This window comes from Tachyglossus aculeatus, chromosome 1 (assembly GCF_015852505.1).
Source record: "Tachyglossus aculeatus isolate mTacAcu1 chromosome 1, mTacAcu1.pri, whole genome shotgun sequence".
NCBI lineage: Eukaryota > Metazoa > Chordata > Mammalia > Monotremata > Tachyglossidae > Tachyglossus > Tachyglossus aculeatus.
Genome location: NC_052066.1, coordinates 119,389,567 through 119,412,182, shown reverse-complemented (window position 1 = coordinate 119,412,182; position 22,616 = coordinate 119,389,567). Strand labels below are relative to the sequence as shown.

At 43.7% G+C, this 22,616-nt stretch overlaps 1 protein-coding gene across 1 annotated transcript in view; it reads left to right on the top strand.

The window, feature by feature from the left end:
- Positions 1-22,616, top strand: part of SLC66A3 (solute carrier family 66 member 3) — a 36,391-nt gene that overhangs the window by 9,295 nt on the left and 4,480 nt on the right. The window contains exons 2-5 of the mRNA XM_038746875.1: positions 16,371-16,453; positions 16,534-16,603; positions 19,113-19,170; positions 21,636-21,756. Of these exons, the coding sequence (XP_038602803.1) occupies positions 16,371-16,453; positions 16,534-16,603; positions 19,113-19,170; positions 21,636-21,756 (332 nt within the window). The remainder of the gene's footprint in view (positions 1-16,370; positions 16,454-16,533; positions 16,604-19,112; positions 19,171-21,635; positions 21,757-22,616) is intronic.

Genomic DNA, 22,616 nt, shown 5'->3' with positions numbered 1-22,616 from the left:
CTTGCAGCTCCACTAGAGCCACGCAGTGCCTGATTGCTGGCCTACTGTGGCTGGATATTAGCAGTGAACTCACCCAATTATTTGTTGTCCCCGGTGTTTCACCCAGAGAGAGGTGAGATACAAAGTAGATTTCATTCCACTCAGAAAGAGGAAAGAAACACAGTGCTTCTTTGATCTATCTCTTTTTTTTCTTCCAAAACTTGTGGTTGATTATAGAGATGGAAGAGTTCAAGTACTTCCACAAGGTTTTTAAGGTTTTTTGAGGGCAACAGACAGGTATTTTTCTTGTACTCTTTCTGAGCATGTACTATCAATCGGTCAATCAATCAGTGGTATTTATTTTATTTTATTTTTTATGGCATTTTTTAAACACTTACCACGTGCCAGGTACTGTACTAAGCACTGAGGTAGATCAGGTTGGACACAACCTGGGACTCGGTTGGACACAACCCCACATGGGACTCGGTCTTCATCTCCATTGAGGCATAGGGAAGGTAATTGAGGCACAGGGAAGTAAAGTGACTTAATAATTATGGTATTTGTTAAGCAGTTGCCAGGCACTGTACTAAGCGCTGGGGTGGCTACAAGCAACTCGGGTTGGACACAGTCCCTGTCCCCTGTGGAGCTCACAGTCTCAATCCCCAATTTACAGGCACAGAGAAGTGAAGTGACTTGCCCAAGATCACACAGCAGACAAGTGGCAGAGCCGGGATTAGAACCCAAGTCCTTCTGTCTCCCAGGCCCGTGCTTTATTCACTAGGCCATGCTCTTTCTCAGGGTTTATTAAGCAGTTACTGTACTACGTGCTTGGGAGTGTACAGTACAACAGAATTAGTAGACACGTTTCCAGCCCACAGCGAGTTTACAGTTTAGTCTCAGATCAAATTAGGCCCATGCATAGGATCCTGCAAAGGGAAGACATAAGTCCTGAAGCAAGAAGAAGGTATCTAGCCAACAGCTGCTCCCTCCTTCCCTTCCCCACCTGCACTACCATTTTCATCTTCTCTTATCCCAAGTCTGACTCTGAGACTCATTGCTTGTAGCAGCAGAGGCCAACAGCCATTTGTTTAGTTGTTTCCTTGTTGGCCCAAGCATCTTGGCTTGTCCTCATCCCAGGGAGTCCTAGGAATCAGTCAGATGATTCCTCCCTCCTCCTCCCTCCTTGCCTTTGTTAGAGCTGAATAAAAATAACCCAGGGTGTGGAAGAAGGAAGATCTTAGTTAATCCACCATTTAGAAAAGGTTGGATCGAGATTAAAGCCTGAGACGCTTTTTCTCTTTCCAGTTATAGTTATCCAATTTTGAAGTGTCAGGTATTTTTATCCGAAACTGTCGATAGCGGGCTCCTAGCATAACCCAGATTTTTTTATTTGATTTTTGGGGCCGTATTTGGTCTGTGAATGAGAACTCTGGAATCTTAACTTTCAAGAGTTATTCAACCCACTTATGTGAGCGGGCCTACTTGGTAAACATGTTTATGAAACATTTGTAGAAAAAAAAAACAACTTCAAGCTTCTGCCACAAAACATTTTTACATGGAAGGAGTTGGTCATTTTGTAACTTATTCCTTAAATGTTAAACACAATCATAGTTTTGCAACAGCTGCTTACAAAATTCCAGTTCAAAATATGGCCACAGAGGAATGCAAATAGTTTTACTATAAAGCAAATTAAATTAACTTTTTATGCTCAGTTTGTCCTAGGCTCCTAATTATTTCCTATCCTTCAGTGAGGAACACATTCTTGGAATTGTGCAGGCTTTCAAGCTCTTTGATAGGCAACGTATGGCCGCCTATCATGATGTCCGCAGGCAGTTATTATACTCACTTTTCACGACCCTCCTCCTCCTCCAACCCAGCCTCATCTCCCACTCCCTTCTTTGTTGCCCTGACTTGCTCCCTTTGCTCCACCCCCCTCCCAGCCCCAAAGCACTTATGTATAGATCTATAATTTTATTTATTTGTATTAATGTGTGTTTATCTGTATTGATGTCTGTCCCCCCACCTCTAGCTTGTGAGCGTGTTGTGGACAGGGATTGACACTCTTTATTGTTGTATTGTACTTTCCCAAGGGCTTAGTACAGTGCTCTGCACACGGTAAGCGCTTAATAAATATGATTGAATGAATGAATTTAGCCTCCCCCCCACAAAAAAAAAACAAACAAACCAGGAAGGGAAGGGAAAGTTCACTGCCAAAGACTTTGCCCTTCAGCTAGGTGTCTTTTCCAACTCCCATCTATCGCTTTCAGTGAAGAGAAGGGACAGTGATGCCCATTCTGACCCTTCTGGATCCACCTTTCAAAATGTCCTCTCATTAAAAATCGATCTGACTTGGTCTGCCCCTCCTTCTCCCCCCCGCCCCTCCTTTAAGAGTGCATCCCTCCGCTGAAGCCTGGCTAGTATGGCTAGTAGCCTGTCCTGGGCCTCTTTTCTACTGTCCAACTTCATGTTACCAGTCTGCCCATCCATTTACTTCGACAGTTTCCACAGTTTTGCACCCTAATCTATCTTTCTGGATTATTTCCCACTCTCTCCCTCTGCCTAGCAGTGTGGTCCTGTGGAAGGATCTTGGGCCTGAGAATCAGGGGACCTGGCTTCTTTTCCCAACTCTGACACTTGCCTCCTATGTGACCTTGGGCAAGTCACTCAACTTCTTTGTGCCTGTTTCATCGTCTGTAAAGTGGGGACTATCTGTTCTCCCATTCCCTTCTGCGTCACCCTGACTCGTTCCCTTTCCTCTCCCCAAGCCCCTCAGCACTTACATATTTATCTGTAATTTTATTTATTTGTATTGCTGGCTGTTCCTCGTGCTCCCTACCCCTTCTTCCCCTCCCCCGAGGCTGTGAGCTCACTGTGGGCAGGGACTGTCACTGTTGATTGTTGTACTTTCCCAAGCGCTTAGTACAGTGCTCTGCACACAGTAAGTGCTTAATAAATACAATTGAAAGAATGAATGAATTCTCCCTCTCCTTTAGATTGTGAGCCCAGTGTGGGACAGGGACTGTGTCCAACCCAATCTTGTACTTATCCCAGCGCTTAGTACAGAAATACCCATCTTCATCTTCTTCAAATGCCATCAAGTCATTTCCAACCCTTAGTGACTCCATGGACACACCCTCTTCAGAACATCCCATCTTCTGTCAGAAAGTCATTCTGGTGTGTGTATCCACAGAGTTTTTGCTTGGCCCATAGTAGGTGCTCCATAAAACATATTATTATTATTATTATTATTATTATTATCAACTTCTGTGCTCCTGGGATTGACTGTGGGAGCCAGGGGATCGTGTATATGTGTGTGCAAGAAGCTGGTTAGGGAGAGAGTTTCATTTTTGAGATGAGTCACTCATAGTTGTTTACTAACACAGGCTACTTTGCTGGATAGAACAGCCTGCGCTTTTCTCCCCCAGACATCAGATCCAACCAGTGGGTAATTCTGAGGCAGTGGTTTACAGATGGAGCTTAGGGCCATATTCGTTCCTGTCATGCTCTAAAGAGAGCAAACATATCTACTTTCCTTGCACTTTGAGGGAGTAGAGGGTCTTTACTGTTCTAGGATCACGGTCATTCAATGGATTTTCTTGAGTGCTTACTGAGTGCAGAGCACCATATTAAGTTCTTGGGAGAGTACAGTACAACAGAGTTGCTGGACAATTATTCCTACCCTCAAGGGTCATTAAACAGCTGTTTTGCAGGAGGCACCATATATGCAGTAAAACAAATTAAAATGTTGGCCCCAAGTAGTATCTAAATTATTATAGAGAAACCCAGAGAGAAAGTATCAACAGAGCTGAAATAGGAGGAGAAAACAGGGCACTTCTGGGGTAGAAGGGAAGAAGAGCAAGAACCAAGAAGGAGAAAAGGAGTAGGTAAGGAGAAAGGAAGAGCTGTTAGGAATAGGTGAGACAAATCACATTTCATTTCTCCTCTAGACTGTAAGCTTTTCACATAAGTGTAGAAGGAAGAGCCTTGTTTTTTCCTCATTTAGTGACTTTAATGACTATCTTCAAGGATGTGTGGGATTTTTAATGAGGAAAATACTGTCAAGTTATTCTCCATCAACATAGTGGATTAAACCTGTTCACATACCCCAACTCACACTCTTGCTCCTCCCAGGCTAAACTTACTGTACCTCACTGTCCTCTCTGAGCCATTGCTCACATCCTTCCTCCTTCTTGGAACTCCCTTCCCCTCATGCCTACTTCTACCTCCTTAAAATCTAGTTGTTCACAGCATTTCCTGTGGGTGGGCTGGGAATGTGCAGTTGGATAGAGGAAAGAGGCCCAGGACAAGCTGCTGGCCGGATTCCAGGAGAGAAGGAATGCCCTCAAGGAAGAACTTCAAGGCCCTGCCCCCAAAAAACCTCTTTCAGGGGGCTCTGCCCAACTAATTTCCATCACCCCTGGTTATGTTGTCATCCCAGCTGCCAGTCTTAGCATTTATTTATAAATTGATTTACATACTCCATTTATTCATTCATTTTTCCATACTTTGGTTATTGCCAGTGGTATCTATTTTTCCTCACACTCCCGTTGTACCTAAACAATTTGCCAGTCTCCCACATTAGAGTATAAGCTCCTCAAAGGCAGAGACCTAAACACTTCTTAAGCACCTAGTATGGTGCCCTGCAGACAGTCAATCAATCCATGATATTTATTGAGTTCCAATTGTGTGCAGGTGCACTGTACTGAGTGTTTGGGAGAATATAATGTTACGGAGATATTAGACTCGTTGCCGGCCCACAGTGAACTCACAGTCTAGAGAGCACCATCTGCGGTGTCCAGTGTATATTATGAATAAATAAGTATGATTGAATGAAACCAGAAAATAGGAACATTGGAACAGTATAAATTTTGGTTGGAAATATGGAAGGACTTCTTGGTTGTCAGCAAGAGGAATACATGGGTCCTGGTTGATTTTGTCAGTCCCCTGTGTAAGGCAGGGGTCTAGACCAGTTGGTCTTTTGGGAGAGATTAAAAAGAGGTGAGTGTAATCAAGAAAGAATTAGAATTCCCTGGAGCTTGCATGTTACAGCAAGAATGAAGACAAGAAGGGACCTGTAGGATCACTCACCAGACTGAATTCTGCATTGCTCATTGAGTTTATATTAGCATATAGGATGTGGGTGTACCTGATAGCCCTCCTAAATCAATGAAATTCTTAGATTCAGGCCATCAGTCCATGACAGCTTATCTTAATTAGAAAAGTGGACTCTGAGAAGTAATTTCCAGTAGCACACTACTAGGCTTTTCTTTCCTTTACATTTTCCCAGGGACTGAACATTGTAGGTTTTTAAGAAATGATCATCCCAGGCCCTCCATGCAAACTTACCTTCTTTAATTCAATGCTATCCCTAACCCTGGAAACAACTAGTCCTTCTGTTTAATAATTGGGTCTCAAGGTTTCACATCCACCTGCCTCTTCCCTTTTCCCTTTCCACTCCCTCCCCAAACCCATTATGTGTGTACTTCTGAACTATCAGGCCATCTCACTCAAACACACACACACACACACACAAACACATATGTCCCCACCCCACCCCCGTTTCCCCCAACCCCTTCAGGGCCCTGAGAACCTGCTCCCTGCTTGTAGGACTACTGGGAGGTCACTTCTTGCATGAGTTCTGAGGAGCTGGGTGGCGGTGGCAGCAGCAAGAATGATTTCTTAATTAATGATAGCATTTGTTAAGGGCTTACTCTGTGCAAAGCACTGTTCTAAGCACTGGGGGGGATACAAGGTGATCAGGTTGTCCCATGTGGGGCTCACAGTCTTAATCCCCATTTTACAGATGAGGGAACTGAGGCTCAGAGAAGTTAAGTGACTTGCCCAAGGTCACACAGCAGACATGGCAGAGCTGGGATTCAAACCCATGACCTCTCACTCCCAAGCCCGGGCTGTTTCCACTGAGCCATGCTCTGGCTGCTCTGTCCCTTACTGAGCTCTCTGAAGTTTTTTTTTATTCAATTCAGTTGTATTTATTGAGTGCTTATTGTGTGCAAACCACTGTACTAAGCATTTGGGAGAGTAGAAGAATAATAGTAGATAGGCACATTCCCTGCCCATAACAAGCTTACAGTCTAGAGCTTAGGTCAGGAAGCCCAGGCAAAAGCAGCTCAGTAGTGTCAGAAAGTAACTGCTGCCTTAACACCCTTAGAATATGTCAATATCAGTAAGCACAGCTGCCTTGGGCTTCCATGGGTTGTGGTGCTAAATGAAGGATGACTGGGGTCGCTGCCCAGCCTGCCTCAAAGTCTCTGGATTAGGTATTTAAAGGAAATTTGCACAGTTAATATTCTCTTGACAGGAAAAGGCTGAGGGTTTGTATTTTACATTCTGAGATCCAGGGTATAGAAAACATCTGTGCAAGGGGTCACGGAAATGACAATGACACTGAACTTGGGTTTTTATTATATTGTAGGGCACTGATATCACTTTTAATTAAAGGCAGCTGATGAGCAGCCTAATTGCCATCCATTATTTTCCTGATTTATTTTTTTCCATTTACTTATCAAGTATGATTTCTACGGCCCTACTCCATTCGGCTCTAAAGATATTGGGTTTTTGATGTAATTTGCTTAGCTAAAATTTGGTACACTTAATAATATTGTCAGAAAGTCATATGTATTAAACCAATTTTGTAAAAGCTCAAAGACCTCATGTCAAGAGGACTTGGTTCACCAGTAGAGAAGTCCCTGGATCTTTGAGAAAGTGGAATTGTACAACAGGATATGCAAAAATGATTCTGTGAACAGTAGGTATTTTATAACCAGTAACCAGGAAAAACCATAGGTATGAAGAATACAGATCTTGACCCTTCATTAAAGGCAACTTGATCCAGAAAAGTGGTTTTCCGGTCTATACCCAACCAATAACTCACTTCTGGCCTGTAAGTCCCTCATTTGGCTATGCTATCAGTGCACCAAAAGGGAATCTTTCCTTAATACTTTAAGAAAAGACTCTAATCGTTCCAGGGTATCACCCTCTTCATCAGGTAGGCAAAGCCACTGGAGATTATAGGAGTTGCAGGAGTATCTCACCTCTAAGGGATAGCCCTTAAACCATGGTCCTTGAGCCAGAGAAAGGGTCTTTAAGACCTGTGGGATATTCCCACAAAAATGTTTTTGGTCCTATGGAATCCTAGCCTAACAATAAGATTTTCTTTTAAATGAGGATGCCCTGCAAGAGAAAAACCCAAACATTCTCATCCTCAAATAACCATGTTCAAAAGACAAATGCAACAGCCCTGAGGGCACTGGATGGAATAGTTGTTACAAAAATGTAGGACTTTACTCTTTCCTTCTTCCCTGCTTAGCAAAACCTAAAACAGTTATGGTGTCTCTAAATGTAAAGCATTAAGGGTCTCAGATCTTTTTAAGGATCCTGGGATGAATATAAGGGCCTTGTCAGTGACACGATTCTAGGAGCGGTTGACCAATACAGTGCCGTTCAGAATCACCTTAAATTATCTGAGATGATCAGGAAAGATGAGGTTGCCATTGACCTGTGCTGTGGGACCTTGAGCATGTCACTTCAATTCTCTGTGCTTCAGTTTCCTCATCTAGAAAATGGGGATTAAATCCTACTCCCTCCTACTTCGACTGTGAGCCTCATGTGGAACAGGGACTGTGTCCAACCTTATTAGCTTGTACCTATCCCCGCTTAGAACAGTCCTTGACGTAGTAAGTGCTTAACAAGTGCCATTATATCATTATTATTATTGTTATTGTTATTGTTATTATTATTATGAAGAAGAGACAAGGCGGCATTGAAACAGGGCCCTGGCCTCAGACTTCTTTGTCTGTAAGCCCCACTTCAGATAAGGACCGTGTCTGATTTTCTTGCATTGCTTCTACCCCAGTGCTAAGCGCGGTGCTTGGTGTAGAATAAAAGCTTAACAAATACCACCATTATTTTTATTCTAGGGCACCCTGAAGGGGCCATATTTCACCCTTTTACCAACTGGAGTGTACGGATTGTAACCACCAGCTGCTCCCTCCCCTCCTTCTAGGACATCCAGGGACCTTCAGGACATCTCTATCCTCTTTCTCTGGACTTGGTGGTCCCCTTATGCTTCAGCTGAACTTTCCTGGGGAGCAGCGGTCTTCTCCAGGGCCACCCTAGTCAGATCTGCCTGATGTCAGAGTACACTTAGTTCTGCCAGTAATAATAGTGATGGTATTTAAGCGCTTACTATGTGCCAAGCACTGTTCTAAGCGCTGGGGTAAATACACAGTAGTCAGGTTGTCCCACGTGGGGCTCAGTCTCAATCCCCATTTTACAGGTGAGATAACTGAGTTACAGAGAAGTTAAGTGACTTGCCCAAGGTCACACAGCAGACGAGTGGCGGAACTGGGATTAGAACCCACGACCTCTGACTCCTAAACCCGTGTAGGGCATGCTATTGGCTACGATACAGTGGCAGGATTAAGGAGGGTTCTTCCAACAGGACTCATCTGTCTGGATGCAGCATAATGCAGTTTCGGAAGAAATGGCTTTGTGCAGGAAAGCATCGAACCTGAGGAGAGCCTTACAACACAATGTGTAATGAAGAAGCAGCTTGGCCAGTAGAAAGAGCACAGGCCTGGGGGTCAGAAGGTCCAGGATTCTAATCCCGGCTCAGTCGCTTATGTGCTGTGTGACCTTGGGCAAGTCATTTCACTTCTCTGGTTCTGAGTTACCTCATCTTTAAAATGGGGATTAAGACTGTGTATCCGTGAACTGAGGCCAACCATATTAGCTTGTATCTACCCCAGCACTTACTACAGTGCCTGCTACATAATAGGCACTTAACAATTACCATAAAAAAAGTTTTCCTTTAACGTGGCTTCTGCCAGGACACAGCCCCTGGATCATAGGAAAGACCTGGGTGTGCTTAGGAGAACTGACAAGAACCCAAACTCCAGCACTCTGGTGTGGAATGGGGAAGATGCTTCAGGGATGGGGATGGCTCAGAGCAGATTACCCAGGGTCTCCTACTCTCACAAATTCCTCTCTCAAAAACTTCAGTTCTTGTCACACACCCACTGAAACCCATTACCGTTACTACCGCTGGTTAACAAAACAGGTCAAAGATTCAATAACCTTGCATTTCCGCCTCGCTGATTATCTATTCTGTGTTATTAGTTGCTGGATCTAATGCTGATGTAACCTAGTGAAGCTCCTAAGGTAATTGGAAGCCCAGTCAGAAGCAAGAGAAGAGGGGAGAACAACTTGACTAAATTGGCTAATTTCCAGCTTGCAAAAGCATAATTTCTGTTCCCTATTTATAGCCTGGACGCCTACAGATGGTTATTGTAAAGTTAATGAGCTCAAAACTCTAAAGTCACCCAAGGGAATGCAACGGAAGCCTCCTAGCTGGAATTTGAAGGCTTTGAGACCAAATTCTCCAGTTCAACCATTCCCACATTGTTGATGTCTCTGAGGGCACTTTGGCTGCTGGGAGTCAACTGCATGGACTCCTTTGACTGGTCTTATTCCTTGCCTGGATCACTGAAGCCTGCGGAGTAAAGATCAGATGTTGTCGATATATGGTTTTCCTTATGACACAAAGTCCCCTCCCTCCTAATTAACCTCCATGAACTGGAGGCCTGGACTGGGAGGTGCTGATAGTTGCAGAATTGGCTGATCCCTTTCCTGCCCTCATTTGGTTATTCAGTCATTTCTGCTGTAACATGTGTTCAGATTTCACAATTTGGCTGGAATGTGATGAAAGAATTAGGGAATGTTGTTTCCACAACAACGGGAATCGTGTTACACTAGAACGACTTAGTAGATTTAGTATAGGTAGAAATAGACAAGCCCATCATGTCAGTCAAGGTGTGATGCTGCTATGCTCCCAGCCCCTGTCTCAGTCTTACTGAACTGAATTTTGTCTTTCTTTGGGTACTGGCAACTTTGAAGGAAAATAACAATGAGTGGCATGGGTGTGGCTTGTGGTGAGTGTAACAATAGTATAGGAATTAGTAAAGGAAAATGTTGGTCATGATGAAGTCTTCCAACTTCAACTTCCTACCTTCTTAACCCATTAATTTATTTTCAGTCAAAAGGTGAGTCATCTCACCGCACTGGAGGGGGTGAAACAGTGGGAAATTAGGGAGTGTCTGCTGGGTCTGTGCCAGTAGTGATGATGTTTTCCCACTGAAGAAGCACCCAGGGTGGTTTATGGCAGGAATCTTGAAAGAGTTGGCTAAGGAGGCTGATGAGAATTGCTGCGGCTATCCACGTGGCCACCCTGGCAACCGTTTGTTTGGCTATGGGCCCGTGGCCCAGCTTTGGTACTATGCCACACTCACTTCGTGTGAAAATTTCTTGTGGGCCCTTTGCAGTGTACTTTGCTCACATGCTACACCCACTACTCCAGTGGGAACACAACCGGCAGAGGGAGGAGAGTGAGAATGGTGCTGTTTAAAACCACCCACCCCAGGATCATTTCCTTTGTGCAGGCTCCCTCTCCAGAGTCTTCATGACTAGTCTGGGGCTCATCTGTCGATAAGACTCCACTATCAGTAAAATGTGACTTTCCCATAACCCGAGGCTCTTTAAGAACACAGCTACTGTGAGCATGCAGAAATGAATATTTCTGAAGTGCCTCTTCTTTTTTTTTTTTTTAATGGTATTTGTTAAGCGCTGGGGTATACACGAGATAATCAGGTTGGGCACAGTCCCTGTCCCACATGTGGTTTACTGTGTTAATCTCCATTTTACAGATGGGGTAGCTGAGGCCCAGAGAAGTGAAGTGACTTATCCAAGGTTACACAGCAGAAAGGGGAGTCAGGATTAGAACCCAGGTCTTTGCAACTTCCAGGCCTGTGCTCTATCTGCTAGGCCTTGCTGCTTCTCTTCCTCGTGCACCCGTGTCGTTTATTACACACAATGTTGTATGCTATTAGCGGAAGGGGTGAGGGAATTCAGATTGAGCTGCTCCTCTTCACCCTCCATTCAACTGCCCGCACAATTCCTGTCATTCCATGGAATGTAGACTAGAAAACAGCATCCTGCAGCTGTATCCTGGAGTCAGGTCAGTCGGAAGCAGCAGGGCCTAGTGGAAAGAGCACGGGCCTGGGAGACAGAGGACCTGGGTTCTAATCTTGGCTCTGCCACTTGCCTGCTGTGTGACCTTGGATAAATCATTTCACTTCTCTGGTTTCAGTTTCTTCATCTGTAAAATGGGGATTCAGTGCCAGTTCTCCCTCCTACTTAGACTGTTTGCCCCTGGAGAAGTAGCGTGGCTCAGTGGAAAGAGCATGGGCTTTGGAGCCAGAGGTCATGGGTTCGAACCCTGGCTCCACCACGTGTCTGCTGTGTGACCTTGGGCAAGTCACTTAACTTCTTGGAGCCTCAGTTACCTCATCTGTAAAATGGGGATGATAACTGTGAGCCCCATGTGGGACAACCTGATCACCTTGTATCCTCCGCAGCGCTTAGAACAGTGCTTTGCACATAGTAAGCGCTTAACAAATGCCATCATTATTATTATTATTATTATATGGGGCAGAGACTCTTTCTCAGCCATATATACTAGGTATACTCCAGCACTTATTACAGTGCTTAACACATAGTAAGTGCTTAACAAACATAATTGTTATTATTGTTATTATGTCTGTTTCCAATCAGCTCTGGAGAGAGGCTGAAAGAGAGCACCAAGTGATTGGCCTAGTCTTGGATTATCCATGTCTAAAGAGTCTTCAGAAACTAAATTGGCTAAACCAGTGTGGCCCATTGGAAGGAGCTGGGATGGGGAGCCAGGGAACCCAGGTTCCAGTCACAGCTCTGGCCCCTGACATGCTGGGTGACCTTAGACCTGATGTGTAATCTTTGTGCCTCATTCTGTCATCTTTAAAATGAGAATAACTTCTCTCCCTACCTCTTACACGGGAGCCCCACGTGGCATCGGGACTTGGTCTGAACTGGGCCTTGGGACAGTGCCCGGATGAAGAGTAAGCACTTAATATATGTCAACGAGACTCCCTTATCAGTAAAATGTGACTTTCTCATAACCCGAGGTTCTTTAAGAACACAGCTACTGTGAGCATGCAGAAATGAATGTTTCTGGAGTGCCTCTTCTTTTTTTTATGGTATTTGTTAAGCGCTGGGGTATGCACAAGACAATCGGGTTGGACACAATCCCTGTCCCACATGTGGTTTACTGTCTTAATCCCCATTTTAGAGATGGGGTAGCCTTGAGGCCCAGAGTTAGACCCATTCTGGGAGGCCAGCTAGGCTCTGGTTTGATCTGGAGCCACTCAGTCATTTGCATTTATTGAGCACTTATCGTTTGCAGAGAGCTGTACTAAGTGTTTGGGAGAGTACAACACAACTTTGTAAGAGACACATGCCCTGCCCACAACAAGCTGACAGTCCTGAGTGGGATATAGACATTAATATAAATAAATTATGTATATGTATATTGTGTCTACCGCCTCTGTTGTTGTGCCCTTAGTATAGTGGTCTGCACCCTGTAAGCACTCAAATACCATTGATGATGATGACAGTGATAAGAAATACCATTGATTGATTGGATTAGATTGATGCTCCTTCATATTTCCATCATCTTAATAATAATGTTGGTATTTGTTAAGCACTTACTATGTGCCAAGCACTGTTCTGAGCACTGGGGAGGATACATGGTAATCAAGGTTGACCCACGTGGGGCTCACAATCCCCATTTTACAGATGAGGGAACTGAGGCACAGAGAATAATAATAATAATGATGATGGTATTTGTGAAGCACTTACTAATATGCTAAGCACTGTTCTAAGCGCTGGGGGGATACAAGGTGATCAGGTTGTCCCACATGGGGCTCACAGTCTTAATCCCCATTTTACAGATGAGAGAAATGAGGCACAGAGAAGTTAAGTGACTTGCCCAAAGTTACACAGCTGACAAGTGGCGGAGGCGGGATTAGAACCTATGATCTCTGACTCCCAAGCCCGGGCTCTTGCCACTGAGCCATGCTGCTTCTCTGAAAAATAAAACTGTATTTATTTATAATGATGTCCGTTTACTTGTTGTGATGTCTGTCTCCCCCCACCCCCAGATTGTGAGCTCATGGTGGGCAGTGATAGTCTCTCTCTATTGCTATATTGTACTTTCCCAAGTGCTTAGTACAGTGCTCTGCACACAGTAAGCGCTCGATAAAAACGATTGAATGAATGAACTGAATGAATGAGTCTAAGGTCAAAGCCTCAGGAGGCTGTCCTGAAAATCCAGATTTACATGGTTACTTCTGGGTCCCATTTACCAACTTTTCTGGAGTCTCAGAACAGAGATTTCAACTGTGCCTTTACCCAAGAACCCCAAACCTTCTCAAGAAACCTCTGTTGACCCACAGTGAGGACTTGTCCCACTCTTAGGGAACTCTTATGCTAGCCATAGGAAGAAGTACTTCCCGACTCTCCTACTATAACCCACCCTGCACACTTTGCTCCTCTAATGCTGACCTTCCCACTGTACCTTGATCTCGTCTATTTCGCCACCAATCTCTTGCTCATTCCACTGGCTTGGAATGCCCTCCCTCCTCTTTTCTGACAGACAATTATTCTCTCCCACTTCAAAGCCTTATTGAAGGCACATCATCTCCAAGAGGTCTTCCCTGTTTATGCCCTCCTTTCTTCTTCTCCCACTCCCTTCTGCATAGCCCTGACTTGCTCCCTTTAATAATAATAATAATAATAATAATAATATTTCTCCCTTTATTCACCCCCCAACCCAACCCCAGAGCATTTATGTATATAGCTATAATTTATACATATAATTTATTCATATGAATAATTAAATTAATATGAATGTTTGTCTCCCACTCTAGACTGTAAGCCAGTTGTAGGCAACGTGTCTGTTTATTGTTATATTGTATTCTGCCAGGCACTTAGTACAATACTCTGCACACAGTAAGCACTCAATAAGTACAACTGACTGACTGACTGAAGTAGTAGTAGTATTTATTGAGCACCTATTGGAGACAATACACTGTACTAAATGCTTGGGAAGCACAAAACAAGCAAATGATCTATCCCCTGCACTCTAAGGAGCATATATACTCTGAGGGACACAGTAATCAAAATGCACATTTGAATAAATGTTTATACATAAATGCTGAGGATGAGCACTAGAGAAGCAGCATGGCCATGACCTTGGCCAAGTCACTTAACTTCTCTGTGCTTCAGTTCCCTCGTCTGCAAAATGGGGATTCAGTACCTGTTCTCCTGCCTAATTAGACTGTTAACTCCATGTGGGACCTGATTAACTTGTCTCTACCCTAGCGCATAGTGCAGTGCTTGGCACATAGCACTTAAAAAAATTCACAATTATTGTTATTATGCATAAAAGTCGGTATATAAAAGCTCAGAAAACAGGACTTGGTCTCCAGCACCAGTTCTTCCGCAGTTTAGGCTTGAGCCCATAGAGGAGGTGGTGCTTGTAACAGAGGGGTTTGCTGTAAAATAGCCTTTGTCTTAGGAAGAATTTTGTAGGACTGAACTGGGTGACAGGGGCCATCTCTGTAGTCACAAAATGGACTTTCTGGACTCTCCCATAGTGGCCAGAGCAAGAATTGACCTTTTGGTCTCTGCCAGAGTAGCGATGACCTTTCTGGGCTGTCTCATTGGGGTTGCAGTGGAAGTGGACTGTCTGGTCCTTCCCATAATGGCCATAGTAAGAATGGACTTTCCTTTTTTGTGCCATCATGGGAAAGGACTTTCTGGGCTCTCCCGTAGCAGCCAGAGCAGTAATGGGCTTTCCGGGCTCTGGCCGTAGCCATGAATTAACCTCTCATGTGTACGTATGCTGTGGCCCCTGAGCCATGTATGTATCTGTGTTGTATCACCCCCCAACCTTCCCTGTCTCTTGAAGTCAATTCATTCATTCATTCATTCAATTGTATTTATTGAGCACTTACTGTGTGCAGAGCACCTGTACTAAGTGCTTGGGAAGTACAAGTTGGCAACATATAGAGACGGTCCCTACCCAACAGCGGGCTCACAGTCTAGAAGGGGGAGACAGACAACAAAACATATTAACAAAATAAAATAAATAGAGTAAATATGTACAAATAAAATAAATGGAGTAATAAATACGTACAAACATATATACATATATACAGGTGCTGTGAGGAGGGGAAGGAGGTAAGGTGGGGGGGATGGGGAAGGGGAGGAGGGGGAGAGGAAGGAGGGGCCCAGTCTGGGAAGGGCTCCTGGAGGAGGTGAGCTCTCAGTAGGGCTTTGAAGGGAGGAAGAGAGCTAGCTTGGCAGATGTGCGGAGGGAGGGCATTCCAGGCCAGGGGGAATGATGTGGGCCAGGGATTGACGACGGGACAGGCGAGAATGAGGCACAGTGAGGAGATTAGTGGCAAAGGAGTGGAGGGTGCGGGCTGGCTGTAGAAGGAGAGAAGGGAGGTGAGGTAGGAGGTGGTGAGGTGATGGAGAGCCTTGAAGCCGAGGGTGAGGAGTTTTTGCCTGATGCGTAGGTTGATCAATGAGTCAGTGGTATTTATTGAGCACTTACCAGCTGCAAGAGCACTATTAAATACTTGGGAGAGTACAATTCAGTAGAGTTGAGAGATGTGATCCCTGCCTTCAAGGCAGTTTCATTCATTCAGTCGTATTTATTGAGCGCTTACTGTATGCAGAGTACTGTACTAAGCGCTTGGGAAGTACAAGACAGCAACATATAGAGATGGTTCTACCCAACAACGGGCTCACAGTCTAGAAGGGGGAAACAGACAACAAAACAAAACATGTAGATTGGTGTCAAAATCATCAGAACAAATAGATTAATAGCTATATGCTCATCATTAACAAAATTAATAGAATAGTATATATGTACAAGTAAAATAAATAGAGTAATAAATCTGTACAAATATGTACTTACAATCTAGTGGAGTAGAATCTGAGTCTTTATTTCTCATTCTACCTCAGAGGTTCTCTGGCTGTGGGCTGGGGTCTTTCCTCTGTGGGAGAGTTGTTTCTTCTGTCTCCGTAAGCCCCACTTAAGTTCATCCCAAGGCTCAAAAATGGAAGTTCGTTGACTGCAGTGAGTGGTACCTTAATGGGATTATTATAATCAGATTGAACTAGAGTCTTTTTTTTTTCTGTTGTGTGAGCCAATCGTGCACATCCACTTAAGGTGGTGTTGGAACTGGTGGCAGAATCAGGGGAAGGGAAAGGTAAGGAATGAGAACAGTATCTTGGATTGCCCCTGAGGTGGGGGACATCTCATTCCAGAGAAAGCAGAACATCCTCTAGAGCTTTGCTCTGGGACTTTGAGTCACATCCCTTGCCAAACCATTTGTGTTAGTGGCCTGCCTCCTCTTCCTGTTAGTACCTTTCTGAAGAGGTCCGTCATCGTCGAAAATAAAACCTTTGCTTTGTTCCTCCTTCAGATTCCTCGTGTTTCTAAGGTACCAGAGTTATTACGATTACCCTTTGATAACGTATCTGGAATACCCAATCCTTATCGCACAAGGTAAGTTTTCCCTTCCAATTGGCATGTTCCCCCAGGCCTGGTTTCCTCCTCCCCACCTAATTTTAGACTCTCTGTTTCAGATATCGTTGTGTTGCTGTGTGTGTTCCACTTCGATGGGCATGTGAACCAAGCATTGCCGTACCTAGCTGGGTATCCTTTGGGGGTCTAGAAGGATCTGTGTGATGCCCTTACCGTGGTCCTTTGCTGATTGTTATTATCTCAGGAAATGAACTAAACTGGGGCCCTGTTAACATTGTTGGGCATTTTTCCCCAGAACTGTAGTATTTATTGAGTGCTTACTGTGTGCAGAGCACTATAATAAGCACTTGAGAGAGTACACTATAACAGTATAAAAAACACATTCCCTGCCCACAATGAGCTTTCAGACTAGAGGAGTCAAACATTAATGTAAATAAATTACAGATATGTACATAAGTGCTGTGGGACTTGGAGGGGGTGGTGAATAAAGGGAGCAAGTCAGGGTGATGCAGAAGGAAGCGGGAGAAGAGGAAAGGAGAGCTTAGGGAAGGCCTCCTGGAGATGTGCCTGCAATGAGACTTCGTTGTCTGTCTCCCCATTCTAGACTGTGAGCCCACTGTTGGGTAGGGACTGTCTCTTTATGTTGCCGATTTCTACTTCCCAAGCACTTAGTACAGTGCTCTGCACACAGCAAGCGCTCATTAAATACGATTGAATGAATACATGAATGAACTTCAGTCTTCACCTCTATGGCCTTGCAGAAGAGACTTATATTTTGGCTGCCTGCCCTAGTCAAGCTCATTATCAGCACTCCATAATGAGTACTAACTTCTCATTAAAGTGCAGCTTTCAAGAGTCAAATACATCCCAAAGAAGAAGTAGCATACGTGAATAATTTAGTAGCTGCAGCTGAGAAAGTGCCTCTTAATGGGTGACATGCCTGCAGAGGAGACTAGGGATTTTGCAGACCTTCTATCTTGGTTCCCTTCATTTTTCCCTCCTCTTGACTGGAATGGAATAATCTCTACTGCCAGTTTCAGCAGCATTATCCATCTGTGAGGAAATCACTGCCTAAAAAGCCCAGAGCTGGAAGTCACAGACTGTGACAGTTCGTAGCCTCTAGTCAGCCTCAGCTCTCCATTTATTATTATTATTATTATTATTATTATTATTAATAATAATAGTATTAAGTGTTTACTATGTGCCCAGCACTCTTCTAAGCGCTGGAGTAGATACAACGTAATCAGGTTGTCCTATGTGGGGCTCCTAGTCTCCATCTCCATTTTACAGATGAGGTAACTGAAGCATAAAAAGGTTAAGTGATTTGCCCAAGGTCACACAGCAGACAAGTGACTGAGCCAGGATTAGAACCCATGACCTCTGGCTCCCAAGCCCGTGCTCTTGCCAGTAGGCCATGCTGCTTCTCCATTTCCACCTTCAGGGAGAGAACATGGCCAATAAAGCTCACCTGAGAAAATTAGCTACTATGGTCAAAGCACTTTGAAGATGAAGAGTCTTATGTAATTACTACTTTGAATTCTTTTAAGAACAACCCTTCTTTCATGCAGTGTTACAACAGCAAATTAAAATGAAACACCAAGATGTCTCGTAATATCATTAACTTACCCACTTAAGTGTGGGGGCATTGACATCAGCTTTGGTTTTTGTGAGAATGAGAGTTAATTATTCACAATGTGGCAAAGACAGAGTAGGTCTCTTTCCTTGTGCTGGCTGAGCAACTCTTATACCAGAGAGTGTCCCTGCAACAAATATCACTAGTAGTAGTACTATTCCTCCCTAGACTGAAAGCTCGTTGTAGGCAGGGAACATGTATACCAACCCTGTTATATTATACTCTCCCAAGCACATAGCAAGTGGTCAATAATAATGTTTATCGACAGTGGTAGTGGCAGCCTGGCTTCTCTGAGCCTTGCTTCCTATTTGGGTCTCAGCAAGCCGGTTCTAAGCTTCCTGTTTCTAAATTTCTAAAATGGAAAGAATTCAATGCAAATGAACATTCCTTGTCTGTAATGAGAAAAGATAACCCCATCAAGGCCTCAGCCAGAAATGGGCCAGCCTATTCAAATTAAGAAGCCACTGAAATGCAAAACTGATGCCTTGAACAAAAGGAGTAGGATATCTTACTGGAAATTGAAATGTCCACCTTCCCACTACCCAGAATTGAGAGGTGTTAATTAGTTTTCATTGGAGGCTTGTATGCATTAACTTCTTAAACTAGCTATGAAGTTTTTTCCTGTGTTCCATTGATGACTTAATAGCCACGCAGTGATGTGATGATGTATTCTAGGGTCATAAATGTGTTGACCTTCTAAAGAGAACAAATTTTGGTTTGTTTCATTTTCTCTCTCATAAAAAAGGGATAATACTGTTGCAGCTCACCACTATGATATAGGCAAAGCAAACAGGAACGATTACAGAATTTTCAATCTGTAAATTGCTCTCATTTGGATTTAAAGGTGAGCAGGTGTTCATAAAATCTGCTTTTTATCAAAAACAAGCAGTGTAATTGGAATCTTTCAGAGGTAGTGTTTTTTATGTAAGTCTTGCCTTTTTGTGTCCTTGAGTGAGGAGAAATTGGGTCAAGTCCCCAGTTCTGGGTGGAGGGGCCCCACAAGCACAGTAATAATTTTTTTTTCCTTATGCAACTTAACACTCGTAGATTTTTGGTTGGATGGTATCTACTAACCCTTCAGAAATGGATAATAGACTTGGCAATGGTAAGTTCTGAAACTGTGGAATGAGTGAAATTGTAATTTCTCATACTCTTTGAATCTGTCTATGGAAAACTCTTCTCCTTTAAATATTCCCTGGAATATTGCTTCGTAGTCAGTTTTCCAGTACAATGGGTGACTTCAGATCCAAAAGGGCTACTTGTCCAGTTACAGTGACATTTAAAAATCCTTTTAAAATTCAGAATTGGTTCCTGACACTCCACCCCTGTCACCTTGCTCCTGGTTTGCTTTTCTTCACTACGTCTGTATAGTATTCTAGGCATGATATCCAACCACTGAATGAAGGTGTAAACAAGACAGAAACTGGCCAAATTGGTCTCCAGTTAAACTGACTTTGGATTTCTGCCCCAAAGTATTTGTAGGGGAGTATGTGGGTTTCAGAAACTGCAGCTTAAGATAAAAAGATTTGCTGTAATAGTCTGGGTACCTCTAAATTAAGTGAAATTAAAATGTAATTGGTTGTGCGGTATTAATGACAATCAAGACTACATAATCAGTGTCATTTATTGAACACTTACTGTGTGCAAGGATTGCACTAAGTGCTTAAAAGGGAACACAAAAGTTAGGTAGACATTAATACAGTTTTGGAAGTGAAACCGAGAACAATGGTAATGATGGATTTGAGGATCAATCCATCAGTCAATTAATGGTATTTATTGAGTGCTTAGTGTGTGCAGAACACTGTACTGAGTGCTTAGGAGAGTACAATACAACAGAGTTGGTTTTATTACATTCCCCACCCTTTCCTCTCCCTCCAAACTGGAGGCCGTGGCTGTACTTTAATCACATACACGCTCGGGATGGAGGGCCTTTCCAAACCTTTATTAGAAGCCATTTCTCCCCCATTCTAATCTGTTTATATGTTGATTATGCCTGCTTAATTTTGAAATGAACTAGAAATGTGATGCATTCTTTCAGCTCCACTGGTTTGGTTGCCTGACACTGGAGTAGTCCTTAATGATGATAATGCTAATAATGATAATAATAATTATGTTATTTATTAAGCACTTACTATGTGCCAGGCACTATACTAAGTGCTGAGGAGACTCTATCTAAGGAAGAACCTCTCCAGTGATTGAGCTCTACAGTGAATCTTCCCATAACTACTGTAGGGCTCCAGTGACCTAGAATGGGTAATTCTAAGCATTTGGGCTAGATGAGACAAAAGGAAGACTTTTTCCAGGGAAGTAATACTCTTCCTTCAATAGGGTGCCTCACCCTGAATTCTGATCCAGATGGTGGTATCAGATACTTACTATGTGCCAAGCACTCTGCTAAATATTAGGGCACAGTCATGATCATCAGAGTGGACACAGCCTCTATTCCACATTCATTCATTCAATCATATTTGCTGAGCGCTTACTGTGTGCAGAGCACTGTACTAAGCGCTTGGGAATTGGCAACATATATAGAGACGGTCCCTACACAACAACGGGCTCACAGTCTAGAAGGGGGACTACAGTCTAAGAGGGAGGGAGAGCAGGTATTTTATCCTATTTTTTTTAGATGAAAAACTGGTGCAGCAGAAAGTTAAGTGACTTGCCCAAGGTAAGTGGCAGAACTGGGAATAGACCTGAGTCTCCTGACTCACAGAGCCCTGGGCCTCTGTTAGATTGTACAAGGGTCCATTGTAGGCAATTGGCTAATTCTCAAGGCAACCAGGTACAGAGGAGAGGGTTGTCCTGCTTTTATGGATGATGGATGCTACAAGTTGGATCCAGCCTAAAGGAACTAAATTCTTCCTTCTCTGGGAAGACCCCAAGGCCCCAGGGCTACTAGCTGTCCTGGGATGAAATATGAGGGAAACGGGATGAGATGGGATGTGAAGTATATAACTAATTTACTCTCCCAGTGTCACTAGCTAAATTATCAAATCCTGATTTCTCCTATAGTTGGTAGTTTTTAATGTTCAAGTATTCTTCATTTCTTGACTCTAACTTCTGGTGCCAAGTAGCTACTCGGTTCATGGCCATGCTATGCTCAATTTGTTAATTCATAGAGTAAAGGGATTTAGAGTAAACAAATCTGAACAGCCCACATTGAATCCCTGAAAATATGTTATATGTTGCCAACTTGTAATATGTTGCCAACTTGTACTTCCCAAGCGCTTAGTACAGTGGTCTGCACACAGTAAGCGCTCAATAAATACGATTGATTGAAAAACTCAGAAATCTGACCACAAAAGGGATTCAGGGGAATGCCCCTAATTCCAGAAAATTTTCCCCTTCCCATTTTTCCTCCATCTGTCAAACGGAGGAAAACCTCTGATGGGCAGCACTCTCTCCCAGTAAGTCTTCCTCTGACTGGTTGTAGCCAGTGGCTGGGATTTGCCCAGGGTGATCAATTAGTCCCTTAACTTTATGCTCCAAAGTGGAACCCGCTTTTACATTCTTGAGCTTCCTTGGTCGCTGTGAATAAAAGTAACTCTGATCTTTTCCTTTTGAACTTAGAACCTTTGCACTTTCATCAGTGCCGCCAGTAAATTTGCTCAGCTGCAGTGTCTGTGGGAGACGAGAGACTCTGGTGCAGTGAGTGCCCTGACCTGGGGCATGTCTGCATACACCTGTGCAAGTAAGAGAAACCTTCTCTTCCCATCCAAACCCTGTCCTCCCCCGACTTTAAGACGGCATCATCATCCTCCTGTCTCACAAGTCCGTAACCTTGGTGTTATCCTTGACTCCTCTCTCTCATTCAACCCATATATTCATCATTAAATCCTGTCGGTTCGACTTTCACATCGCTAAAATCTGCCCTTTCATCTCTAGCCAAACTGCTACCACGTTAATTCATTCAGTCATATTGATTGAGTACTTACTGTGTGCAGAGCACTGTACTAAGCACTTGGAAACAATTCGGCAACAGATAGAGAGAATCCCTACCCAATAACGGGTTCACCCATATTCACAAGACACCTGAGATGAAAGTGAGTGACAAACATTATTTTCTTAATCAGTGGGATTTATTGAGAGCTCAAGGTGTGCAGAGCACTGAATTAAGTGCTTGGGCCTGAGGACGATAGCGATAATTGTAGGGATAATCTCTGCCTTCAAGGAGTTTATACACTAGCTTGGGAGCCAGGCATTGATTGACTGGTTGGTCCAATGCCGAAGCACTTGATCACCTTGATTACTGTTATCAGCCTCCTTGCTGACCTCCCTACCTCTTGTCTCTCCCCACTCCAGTCTATACTTCACTATGCTGCCCAGATCATTTTTCTACAAAAAGGTTCAGGCCACGTTTCACCATTCTTCAAGAACCTTCAGTAGTTGCCCATCCACCTCCGCATCAAATAGAAACTCCTCACCATTGACTTCAAAACACTCAATTACCTTGCCCCTCCTCCCACACCTCACTACTCTCCTGTTACAACCCAGCCTGAAAACTTCACTCCCTGAGTACTAACCTTCTCACTGTACCTCGAGCTCATCTAT